The sequence below is a fragment of the Rhincodon typus genome, chromosome 45 (assembly GCF_021869965.1).
Source record: "Rhincodon typus isolate 14 chromosome 45, sRhiTyp1.1, whole genome shotgun sequence".
Taxonomy (NCBI): Eukaryota; Metazoa; Chordata; class Chondrichthyes; order Orectolobiformes; family Rhincodontidae; genus Rhincodon; species Rhincodon typus.
In genome coordinates this window covers 6,410,237-6,423,156 of record NC_063376.1, presented here as the reverse complement: position 1 = coordinate 6,423,156, position 12,920 = coordinate 6,410,237, and the positions used below count along the sequence as shown (strand labels likewise).

Genomic DNA, 12,920 nt, shown 5'->3' with positions numbered 1-12,920 from the left:
GGTGTATGTGGCTTCCTGTGACGGAGTACGCTGACACTCACAGAGCTTTTTGGGCACCTGGGGCACCCAGGGAGACAGCAGGATGTACCTCCTTACCTTCCTGTCTCTGCTGCCACTGCCATGATAACTCAAGCGGCCTGTTGGACAAAGGGTGGTTGGAGGCGTCCAACATTTGTTTTTCCAAAAACTGACCCGACAGTCCTTGCCACCTCCTTCTGCTGGGGGACATGCGCCAGTGTGAGGTGTGTATTCACTCCCTGTCACAATGTTTGGTGAGGCAGAGGAGAGGTGATTAAATTGAGCTTTTGATATAGTCTGAATTACTGAATGACTACCTTACGCTAATCCTGTGGCCACAACACTCCCCACTTTCTTCCAACATCCCCCCCGCCCGCCCCACCACATTAGTTTCGCCACCCAAGTTCGAACCACCAACCCCACATTTGGAGCAGCTAGGAGACAGCATCGAGGTGGCAGACTAGCTTGATACTTGGTACATATTTGATGCCCAACTGGACAAACATGACACATTGAATGCCAGCGCAGCTAAGCGCATGTTATAGTCAATGACGTGGCACTATGTCACCATTTAAACAGGCTGACCACCTCCATCCATTTTGGCTGACAGCACACACTGTATCAGTGATCCCTGTGCTCACCCACTAATGTGCTTGTGTGTGGTGGAAACCACCAGCCGTCAGTGATTAGGGGTCACCGATGGCATGTTGCCCAACCTTAGGGGCGACTGGTACCCCCTGCACCCCCCCACCCCACACCTCGGCAAGAACCCTTTTCAGCAGAGGTAGGCCTCAGGACAGCTACTTTGCATACCCCCCTTCACCTGTCCTTTCCTGTACGCCCTGACTGCGCTCACGCCTCAAGTGCAAACATAAAAACACCCTGCCTCATCTGTTTGAGCACACAAGCTTTGGGTCACACGCAGTAAACGTCCCACCCTGATCACAGCTGACCATTGGTCAACTCAAGTGGGTAAACAGCTCCAGGCAGTGGACTGGCGACTTGTCAGTTTCTGTGGGCATCCCGTGCCAAGGCTGGGACAACCTAGGGTTGGGCTGACCATAGACCCCAAGTCGCAGCACGGGGAGGGATGGTGATCTGCAGTGGGCAACAGAGATGGTCTCACATACTCAGTTCCTTCCAGATGCCCTGATCAACACTTTCCTGCCACCTTACTATCTCCCCTCTGCCCCCAGCACCCCTTACCCAAAGGATCCCGAGGCCAACCGTACTAGAATCAAATCAACCGAGAAACACAGTCACACTGCGTGTACGCAGGATGGCAGCAATAAAATTAAACTTTGCAGATATCCCCTCCAAGATCTGTCTGGCAATGTTGATCTCATCGCTCCACAATTCCAACAGCCCGTTGCAGTTAATGTTCACCCAAAAGGCACTAAGATTAATTACAGCGATCCCATTGGCTGACAAGAGCAGGGCAGATGCATTAAGGGGCTGGTAAGATTCTGTGCAACTCAGTCAGAGGGAGGGTGGCGCAGACAGGCAGAGGCAAAGAAATAGACAGAGGAGTAAGGGGGAGGGAAGACAGAGAGAGGGGGGAAGAAAGGAGGAAGGGCAGACAGAGATACAGCGAGAGATAGACAAAGACAGAGTCAAATAGAAAAAATACTTCCAGCAGAAATCAGAACTGATCCAAAAGTTATTAAGAAAAAAACCATACAGTCTAAATATATAGGTGCTCACCCAAGTGGCCACTTAAATCAATGGCTTCAGTATCCAGACCTGGTGTTGCTACTGCTGGAAATCACACTGCTTTCGAAATAAATGATAAAAATTTCCATGAAACTGGAACGCAAAGCAAAAGTATCAACGAGTTGAGGCTTCATTGATAGAAATGACTATCCGGACAAACTATCCGAGCCACCCATCCCAAATCCATTCAGGATGCAGTTCAGTCTGACCGAACCCATCAGCTGCTTCCAGTGCCGTCCCCTTGATAATGGCTGTGCCTCGCACCAGAGTGAGGACAATGCAATTTAAACGCACTACAATATTGCACTGTTGTCAGGCCTCATCAGCAGTCAGCAGCCTGCACCCAGTAACAGTGCACAGCACTAACCATTCCTTTTACAGGACAGTCCAGAATCCACAAAGACAGAATGGATCAAGAATTGTACAGTCGAGTTATCAGTCCTTGTGTCGGGCATTGAGATCTGGTCCTATAGACAGCACAGGAAATTCAAATACGGAGGTTACAAACGTGACATGTAACCTAAGGATTCTAACTCAGCAATGCTGGTTTTGAGTTGCTTTACATTAGTCAGAGAGACTAGGCAACAATTAATTGGCTGGACACTCTTATAAACTGCCATTTCAAACCCCTCCTCTCACAACAGGAAAGACGAATAAAGTTTTTTAAAAAAAAAAGGTAAGTAATGGCTCACCTGTAACCTTGAGAACTATTGTTAAACATCCATTGCAATCATTTCACTTGTAGAACAGAACCTGAAATTGCTGTGAAGAGAGATACATTGTCCAAGTTTTTTTTTGTCTTGCACTTATCAGGACAAAACACAAGAATGCCAAAACGCACTGATCACAACAATTTACACCACAGGGGAAAAAGGGCCCCAATATGGTTAGCAAGTTGACTCTGATTGACTGAGGCGTTGCTGTGGCTCATTTGCACTAGCTGAAAGTGACACTGTTTCAAAAGTTGCAAACAAAAAGGAATGTGTTTAAATCTTACTTCTGTTTTAAGAAAAGGAATTACCCAGATGCCTGAGGTGTCTATAGCTTTCTCCACGGCAATGCTGCAGTCCAGAGTCAAATTGCCAACCAATTGGCACTCTTGTCTCCTGCAGTTCGGGTCACTGCCATCATTCTAAACTTGGCAATCTTGCAGTTGTCCCGAAGGACGCTTCAGCAACGTGTCTCTCAGTTCAGTGAGGCCCATTGCAAAGTGTGACCTCCAGTATCCCACAGTGCAAGGGGAGATCACGACTACCAGTATCCCACAATGCAAGGGGAGATCACGACTACCAGTAGCCCACAATGCAGCGTGCGGGGGCTGAAGGCAGGCGAGGAGGGAAGACAGTTGCATCGGACAGACAGCGCCGCGGCCCGCTCCTTCAGAAAAACTTGTCATCGATCCTGAAGTGAGGCTTGCTGACGTCGTCCGGATTGAGGAAGACAGAGATAGACTTGCCCTGGTTCTCCGTCACCAGCTGCTGGAGCTTGCGGGCTAGGCTGTCATCCTGCCGGCCAGCGCCGGACAACACCCCATCCGACTGGGAGGAGGCCAGGCCCGGCGTGGATTGCCGCAGCTCCTGGGCGAGTCGGCTGGCTGCCTTGGCGTGCTCGATGGCGCTGCGCAGGTGCTCGGCGGGGTCCGAACGCACCGACGACAGGCGGCAGGCCAGTAGCAGCACCGCGCTGTCGGACAGCTGCTCGAACATGTTGCACTGCGGCAGGAAGTAGTTGGGGCATGACTTGTTGACCAGGCAGTGGGCCAGGTCGTCGAGGAGGCCCAGGAGGAAGTGCGCCGTGTTCTCCTCCTGCCCGAGGAAGCTGGAGGGGAGGCGGTCGCAGGCCCACAGCATCAGGCTCCTCAGGTGGTAGGGACTGATGGCCCGAGGCCTTGACAGCAGCTTGACGATCATGGCCTTGTACGCCTGGTAAGCCTGGATCAGGGGCACGGAGATGCACTTCTTCAGTTGCACCTCGCTCCGCGAGAAAGCCAGGCGCCACTCATTCTCCGGGGTGCCGGTGCAGGAGCAGGCCGGCACTAGGTAGAAGCCGCTGATCACCTCCTCCTCAGTGATCTTGCCGTCCCAGAAGTGGTTCTCCATCAGCCAGTTCTGGGCGACGGCCGGCCAGCCCTTGAAGGACACCACGGGCACGATGTCGTACAGCATGCGGCTGCGGCCCACATTGAGGATGATGGACACCACCGTGCCATTCTTCTCCACCGCCGCCACGCTGGGAACCCCGCGCTGCGGGTGCCGGCGCACCTCCTCGATGACGGCATGCACCGAGCGGAAGAACCAGTCTGCCACCTTGGTGGGCGAGAAGTAGTAGCTGCCAGCACCCGCCGGGCCGGGCTCCGTCTCCGTGCAGCAGTCCTTCCACTTCTCCATGGTCCTCTCATCGAAGAGCCGCAGGCTGAGCCATGAGTGGCAGGGCGCCGAGTGGCGCATGTCCAGCGTCACCGGCTGGTTGCGGTCGTGGAGCTTCAGCGCCGGAACCAGCAGCGTGAAGTCGACGTCGTAGTCCGTGCCCCTGGCGTAGTCGCCCAGCTCGTCCGGGTTCATGTCGATCACCCCTTCCCGCACGCCCCCGGATAGCAGCAGGTACTCGTTGGAGACGGGTAACTTGTGGTCCAGCTTCTGAACGAGGCCTGTGGAAGCAGAGAGGAGCTTGTTCAGGTTTACTGCGCCGCTTTCAGGCTCTGCACGTGCTGTGCCTTGCTGACTGTCAGAATATACCCTTCCAGACATTAGCACGCTGTACTTTATTACCAGCTGCTGATGCCAACACCCCAACACATTGGTACCAATGCTGCAACATCAACATTGACCCTCCCAGCACTGCAGAGACTTATTTTATAGGTCTTCATTCATGAACTGACAGGCTTGTTCAGTCATTTCTGAGGGCAGCTCAGAGTCAACCGCATGCTATGGATCTGGGGGTCACATTTTGGTGAATTCTAAAGAGCGTTAGTGAGGCAAATGGGTTTTTATGACAATTGATGTTAGCTCTCAAGGGCACCATCACAGAAACTAGCTTCCAATTCCAGATTTGAACCGTGTCCTCAGAGCAGAGGCCCGGGGCTCTGGATTACCCGGCCAGTGACTGTTTGAGGTTCTCTTTCTCCCGAGCAGTACTGAAGGGGTGCTGCACTACTGGAGGTGCCAATCTTCAGATAGGAATATATAATCGAGGATTCTCCCCGAGCTGCTTTCAGGTGCATCTGAAAGATCCTCGCTACTATCTGCAGGAAGAACAGGAATTTCTGCATGCATGGCCCAATATTTGTCTCTCAATCAGTATCAGGAAGAGGAGATACTCTGGTCATTAGCCAATTGGAGTTCAGGTAGGAGTCAGATGGTGGAGGGTTGTTTATCGGACTGTGCCACAAGGATCAGTGCTGGGTCCACTGCTTTTCGTCATTTACATGAATGACGTGGAAGTGAATATAAGAGGTACAGTAAGTTGGCTTGTGGCGGCACCAAAACAGGTGGTGTAGTGGAGAGTGAAGAAGATTATCTTTGAGTACAATGGGACCTTGATCAATTGGGCCAACGGGCTGAGGAATGGCAGATGGGAATTTAATTTAGATAAATATGAGGTGTTGCATTTTGGTAAGGCAAACCGGGGCAGGACTTGTACAGTGCCCTGGGAAGTGTTGCCGAACAAAGAGACCGATGGTCGCAGGTGCACAGTTCCTGAAAGTGGAGTCCCAGGTAGACAGGGTGGTGAAGGTGGTGTTTGGCACACTTGCCTTCATTGGTCAGTGCACAAAGTATAGGAGTTGGAAGGTCATGTTGCAGCTGTACAGGACATTGGTTAGGCCACTTTTGAAATACACGCAATTCTGGTTTCCCTACTACAGGAAAGATGTTGTTAAACTTGAGAGGGTCCACAAAAGATTTACAAGGATATTGCCAGGACTGGAGGGTTTGAGCTATAGAAAGAGACTGACTAGGCTGGGACTTTCATCTCGGAGCATTGGAGATTGAAGGATGACTTTATAGAATAAAGTCCTTATTATGACCTTATAAAATCATGAGGGGCATGGATAGGGTGAATAGCCAAGGTCTAGGGAATCCAGAACTAGAGGACATAGGTTTAAGGAGGGGAAAGATTTAAAAAGAAGCCGAGGGGTAACTTTTTCACGCAGAGGTGGTGTGTTTATGGAACAAAGCTGCCAGAGGAAGTGGTGGAGACGGACAGAATTACAACACTAAAAGGCATCTGGATGGGTACATGAATAGGAAGGGTTTAGAGGGATATGGGCCAAATGCGACTAGGTCAGATTGGGACATTTAGTCGGCATAGACAGGTTGGACTGCACAGTTTGTTTCTGCGCTGTATGATTCTATAATTGCATTGCTGTTATGGGATCTTGCTGTGCACAAATTAGCTTCCGTATTTCCTGCTTTACAAGTGACTAAACTTCAAAAGGATGAAATGTCAGCAGAAAGTGAGCCAAGGACCTGACTGTGGGCACAGGACTATTGGGATGGAATTGAATTCAAAAAGGACATGGATAGCAGCAAGTGATTGATATAGGTGTCAACTTCAAGGCAAAATAGTTTAACTGAAAAAATTAAAGATTTGAAGAGGGAGGATCAGAGAAATCTCAATAGTTCATGATCAGATCCAGCGACTAAAGTAGAACCTGTTAATACCTCACACATCAAGTGTTGCAATGCAGATGGAGACCATTCTGCCCATTGTGTCTGCACCAGCTCCCTGACTGGGCTTCAGTAACCCTGCATGTTGTTCCTGTTTAAATAACTGTCCAAGACCATCTGAAAATTAGATTCAGGCTGTTTAGACATCAGGTAGCACGTCACCTTTCAAAGAGCAATGGTTGCTGAGGTTAGGTAGGGGAATCAAGGCTTTTGAGGAGACTGCAGGAAAGTGGACAGGAGGAATATCGGATCAGCCGTGATGCTATTGAAAGACAGACCAAGCTCAAGGGGCTGAATGGCCTATACCTATTCATATTAGAGTCAAAGAGATGTACAGCATGGAAACATACCCTTCGGTCCCACGCGCCCACGCTGACCAGCTATCTAAACAGATCCAGTCCCATCTGCCAGCATTTGGCCCATATCCCTCTAAACGCTTCCTATTCATGTACCCATTCAGATGTCTTTTAAGACAGAGACAGAGAGAATATCAGAGAGAGGTTGAGAGGAGGTGAGAGAGAGAGAGACAGGGAAAGAAAGAGTGAGAACATGAGAGTGAGACAGACAGAAGGTGGGGGGGGTGGAAAAGAGAGAGAGAGATGGAGACAGAAATTTCTAATGGTGTTATAGGTGAGGCCCAGACTGAGAGGACAAAATTGAACTTTTCAAATGGAGTTTGCTGGATTTCTGTTTTGCCGAGTATGAAGGAAGACCACAGCAGACAGGCTGAACCTTTGCATATTGGCCACGATCTGACTGAATGACAAGTCTGTCTCGAGGGGCTGAATGGCAATTCAGAGGGCCAAGGAAGTTGGATAGGTGTGTCTAGCGTGCTGAGGAAAGAGCTATAACATATACATACATCGATTGTTGGACTGCTGAGAAACCAGGAAGGAAGATGCCATATGGCTGTGGTGATACAAATTATGAAAAATTGTAATCCTTAACAGCCAAGGCATGACTTTTTTTAAGAGTGTAAAATAAAAAAATTGCATAGTTATAACAATTTCAGCATACTAGTTACAATATACTGCAAAGTGTAAGCATCTTAATCCACAAAGCAAAACTAAAAGGTCCATTGGCCTTTGCAATCTTGTAAGAAAAGTCCATAGTTCAGATATTGTCAGGTTAAATTTAGCTTTCAAACATGTGAGTGCTGAATTTTCTAAAGCAGGGACCTAATCTCATATGGAATGAGGATTACTGCTCATTATGGGAGATACATAGCTACTAGTTTGATCCCATGACCTGCTTCCAGGTTAAAACTGCAATGTACAATTCGGAGGAAGACCCCCATATAAATTAGGAGGAGCAGGCCATTCAGCCACTCTAAGGCCAGGGCTTAACTACAGAAGATTGGTGAGGCCTCTTCTGGAGCACTGCGTCCAGTTCTGGTCACCCTGTTAAAGGGAAGGATGTTATTGAGCTGGAGAGAGTTCGGAAGAGATTTACCAGGATGCTGCCGGGTTTAGAGGGTTTGATTTAAGGAGAGGCCAGATAGGGTGGGACTTTTTTCACTGGAGCACAGGAGATTGAGAGGTGACCGTTTTGAGGTTTGTAAAATCATGAGGGGTATAGAATAGGTTAATGGTAGGTGACTTTTCCCTAAGATGGGGGCTTTCAAAACTAGGGGGCATATTTTTAAGGTAAAAGGAGAGAGATTTTAAAAAGACAGGAGAGGCAATTTTTTTAAGACACGGAGTGGTTCACGTGTGGAATGAACTTCCAGAGAAAGTGTTGGGTGCAGGTACAGTTACAACGTTTAAAAGACATTTGGATAAGCTCATGAATAGGAAACATTTGGAGGGATGTGGGCCAAGTGCAGGTAGGTGGGACTAGTTTAGTTTGGGATTATGGTTAGACCAAAGGGTCTGTTCCTGTGATGTACGACTCTATGATGTTGGTCCCAATTCCACATTCTTACCCACCCTTACAGACTTCCTCAGAAAAAAAAATCCGTCCACCTCCGACTTAAAAATATTACTGTGCTCTACATGGATTCACTACAGTCTCACATTAACACATTCTCACCCTAGTCAAAAGATTGGGTGTTGAAGCTCCGCTTTCGGAGACCACAGCACAGAAATCTAGGCTGACACGCTCTGTGCAGCTACTCAGTGTCAGGAATCGAGCAAGATCGATAACCTGACGAAGACTTTTGTTGCAAATTCAGAAGGTACTGAAATGCACGGCGCTAGATATTTGACAGCAATGGCAATTTGCGTGAGTATCAAAATCAGAAGCAGAGCAATTGTGGAGAACAGCGCTGGGGTTTCTACAGGATGCCACCTCACGGTGGCAACATTAACACAAGGACCCCATCTACCCACAGGCAGCAGGAACAAATCATTGAATTGTACAGCACGGAAACAGACCATTCGGTCCAGCCCATCCATGCCGACCAGATATCCTAAATAAACCTAGTCCCATTTGCCAGCATTTGGCCCATATCCCTCTAAACCCTTCCTATTCATGTACCCATCCACTACCTTTTAGATACTGTAATTGTACCAGCCTCCACCACTTGCTCTGGCACTTTGTTCCATACACGCATCACCCTGTGTGAAACGTTGCCCCACGGGTCTCTTTTAAATCTTTCCCCTCTCACCTTAAACCTATGCCCTCTGGTTTTGGACTCCCCTACCCTGGGGAAAAGACCTTGGCTATTCATCCATGCCCCTCATGATTTTATAAACAGCTATAAGGTCACTCCTCAGTCTCTCACAATCCAGGGAAAAATAGCCCCAGCCTATTCAGCCTCTCCCTACAGCTCAAACACTCCAACCTCGGCAACATCTTTTCTGAACCCTTTCAAGTTTGACAACATCTTGCCTATAGCAGGGAGACCAGAACTGAACGCAGTATTCCAAAATCACATGATGCTATTTTTGCAAAGAGCCAGGGAGCTATCCCAGTGTCCTGGCCAACATATGTCACTCAACTAACATTGAAAGGAGATGAGCTGGTGGTGAGGACATTGCTGTTTGCGGAAGCTTGCTGTGTGCAAGTAACCATTTGACTGGATGTTGTGAATGTTCCTTACAAATGATGGTGCCGGTCTCTGTGTGCTGTGGGCACTCACCCAGCATAGAAAAAATGAAGTCTTTGGCGGTATGAACCTCCAAGGCCTGCCGATCATCAAAGTCCCTCATCTCATATTTGCCAAACTCCTGGATCAGCTTCGTTATCTCCTCGATGCGAGCTCCCGAGTGGAAGTCCAAATCGTTCAGGGGTTTGGCATAGGTCAGTGGTTTAGCACCTAGCGCAGCATCCTTGCCAGACAATGACGCCAAAGTCGCCATGCCGAGGAACCGACCTGGAAAGCGGCCCTGAGAGCAACAGCAAGAAATGCAACGGGCAAATATCTCACCGCAGCCTTACGGAGGCAGGAGCGTGGTGGTGAGGAAACGAGCCTCTTTCAAAGCCCTGCCACCATCTCAGGAGCCCAGCAATGACGACGGGCAGCAGAAACAGTTCTGAGGACAGTTCGGTCGTTAACGTTAATCGTTCATCATTCAAGGTCCTTGGAGGCAGACTATTAGACCGACAGGCAAGCGAAGAAGCTTCCTTGTGGTAGGCCTGGGTGATGTAAGTAGGGAAAATGAAGGCTTTTCATTGCGAAATCTGTGGTAAGAGGATTAAAAAAAAAACAGGAAAAAGAAAAAGAGAAGTTAGTAATCCAAATTCAGAAAATTCTACGCAATCACCCTGGTTACAGGAGTTCCAGTTAACAACCAGCCAATATGTCAGGGCCAGTGCAGCAGCCTGCAGACTGGGGAAAGGAACAGTGGGTTGGCCCATTCCTCTCCTGGCCTCTTGAAAACAGAAGAAGAGATACAAATAGTAAATCTGCGTCTCTGCTCAAGTGAGCCGCGGTGAAGAAGTCATATCGGACACGAGACGCTCACATTGTTTCTCTCCCCACAGATACTGCTGGACCTGCTGAGTATCTCCAGCAGTTTTGGTGTTGGCTTCAGATTTCCAGCATTAACACTATTCTGCTTTTTTTAATCTCAGCTCCAGCAGTCACACAGCATGCAAACAGACCCATCAGTCCAACCAGTCTGCGCCAACCGTGTTCTGTTTAGTATAGGAGTTGGGACATCATGTTGCGGCTATACGATGTTGGTTAGGCCACTTTTAGTATGTTGCATTCAATTCTGGTCTCCCTGCTATAAGATCCACTGCAGGCTCCCCAAACATGCACCATCTCAGCCGACAGGTGTGTTCAGCACTGGAGGAGTGCTGCACTGCCACAAGTATGGGTTGACTGAAAAATAAAGCAATTCAATCAAATGGAAAAGCCAGGTACCGTGGATGTCGGAGATCCGGAACAAAGACAGGCAAGTGCTGGAGAAACTCAGCAGATCCAGTAGCACCTGCAGTGAGAGAGAAATGCAGTTAACATCGAGATGACTAATGCCCCTTGTTTCAAGGGATTGTTCCTTAATTGTCCATTAGCTCTGTGGCCCACTGATCAGTACCTTTTGTCCTGTACTCCTAGCACAGTGTGCAGAAGATTGTAATAAACACAGAAAAGGCTGGAGAAACTCAGCAGATCTGGCAGCATCTGTGTACAGAGACAGAGAGAGAGAGACAGAGAGAGGAGAGGATAGCGCACCAGAGAGAGTTAACATTTCGAGTCCAATACAACTTCTCGTCAGAGCATCTTCTGAGGAAAACCGATCACTGGAGTATGCAGAGCGAGTTTGAGTGACTCAAGCAAGTGAGTGAAGGGGCTGGGGAGAGAGTCAATGACAAGTTGAGAGTTTTAGCTGATTTTATTTGTCACCTACCTGGTCTCCTGAAGACCCCTCCAAACTCCTCTCAAGTTGGAACTCCCTCTCTCACATACCAATATTAAGCAATCCCCCTCCGCATCTCAAGGTATGATCAAACTCCTGTTTGTCCTCTGACACTATACATTTGTCACTATTTCCAAAAGGTTGGGAATTGGAACTCTCCATGGATACTGTGTCAACCTACACCACTAAAACAGTTTAATTGTTTATTATCTTTGTGCGTGGGAAATCGTGCCTCACTGACGTGTTTGAGGTTTTTGAAGAAGTGACAACAAAGATTGATGAAGGCCGATGCTGTCTATAGAGACTTGAGCAAGACATTCAACAAGGTTCTGCATGGTAGACTGGTTAGCAAGGTTAGATCACATGGGATCCAGGTGGACCTAGCCAACTGGACACAAAATTGGCTAGAAGGTAGGAGACAGAGGGTGATGGAAAAGAGTTGGAGGCCTGTAACCAGCAATATGCTGCAAGGATCAGTGCTGGGTCCATGGCTTTTTGTCATTTATAAGTGTAGTGGACAGTGAAGGAGCCTACCTCAGCGTAAAACGGGACCTTGATCAGATGGGCCAATGGAGGTGTGACAGATGGAGTTTAATTTAGATAAACATGAGGTGTTGCATTTTGCTAAGGCAAATCAGGGCAGGACCTGTACGGTTAATGGTAGGGCCCTGGGGAGACTTGCCAGACAAAGAGACCAAGGAGTGCAGGTGCATAGTTCCTCCAAAGTGGAGTCACAGGTAGACAGGGTAGTGAAGAAGGCATTTGTCATGCTTGCATTCATTGGGCAGTGTATCAAGTACAGTCATAGAGTCGTACAGCATGGAAACAGACTCTTCGGTCCAAACCTTCCACGCCGACAATGTTCTGTTTAGTATAGGAGTTGGGAGGTCATGTTGCAGCTGTAAAGGACATCGGTTAGGCCACTTTTAGAATACAGCACTCAATTCTAGTCTCCCTGCTATAGTAAGGTTGTTGTTAAACTTGAAAGATTTCAGAAAAAATTAACAAGATTTAGCTGGGGTTGGGGGGTTTGAGTGATAGGGAGAGACTGAATAGGCTGGGGCTATTTTCCCTGGACTATCGGAGGCGGAGCGTGACCTTACAGAGGTTTATAAAATCATGAGGGGCACAGATAGGGTGAAAAGCAAAGGTCTTTCTTCCCAGGATAGAGGAATCTAAAATTAGAGGGTGTGGGTTTGAGGTGAGAGGGTAAAGATTTAAAAGAGACCTGAGGGGCAACTTTTTCCACGCAGAGGGTGGTGTGTGTGTGTGTGTGTGTGTGTGTGTGTGTGTGTGTGTGAAATGAGCTGCCAGAGTAGGTGGTAGAGGTGGGTACAATTACAACATTTAAAAGGCATTTGGACAGGTACATGAATAGGAAAGGTTTAGAGGGATATGGGCCAAATGCAGAGAAGTGGGGCTAGTTTAGTTTGGGAAACTTTTTCAGCAAGGACGAATTGGACTGAAGGGTCTGCTTCCATGCTACATAACTCCACAACTCTATCTTGTCTGTGGGCTGAGATAGCTGCCACATTTGTCCACACAGTATCAGTGGCCAGACCTCAAAACATAGTTTGTTGACTGTGAAATACACCCAACCCAGATAAATGAAAGTCGTTTCAGACTGCCCAATTCTACTACAGTCTCCTCGTACCTGTTACACAACTGGCTCATAGCTGAAGGACTAGCTTTCCTGAGTCTTGAAGTGTGGGAATGC

The 12,920-nt window shown here is 48.3% G+C and overlaps 1 protein-coding gene across 8 annotated transcripts in view; it reads right to left on the bottom strand.

Annotated features, from left to right (window-relative positions):
- Positions 1–395: 395 nt before the first annotated feature.
- Positions 396–12,920, bottom strand: part of LOC109916070 (nucleotidyltransferase MB21D2-like) — a 16,368-nt gene continuing 3,843 nt past the window's right edge. For 7 of the 8 annotated variants that reach the window (XM_048619974.1, XM_048619972.1, XM_048619969.1 and 4 more), the window contains 2 exons: positions 9,481–10,022; positions 396–4,378 (listed from right to left, as the gene is read on the bottom strand). In XM_048619974.1, the coding sequence (XP_048475931.1) occupies positions 3,111–4,378; positions 9,481–9,700 (1,488 nt within the window). In that variant the 5' untranslated portion in view covers positions 9,701–10,022 and the 3' untranslated portion in view covers positions 396–3,110. Of the gene's footprint in view, positions 4,379–9,480; positions 10,023–10,710; positions 11,389–12,920 lie in introns of all 8 variants that reach the window. The other variant, XM_048619970.1, reaches the window with a different exon arrangement.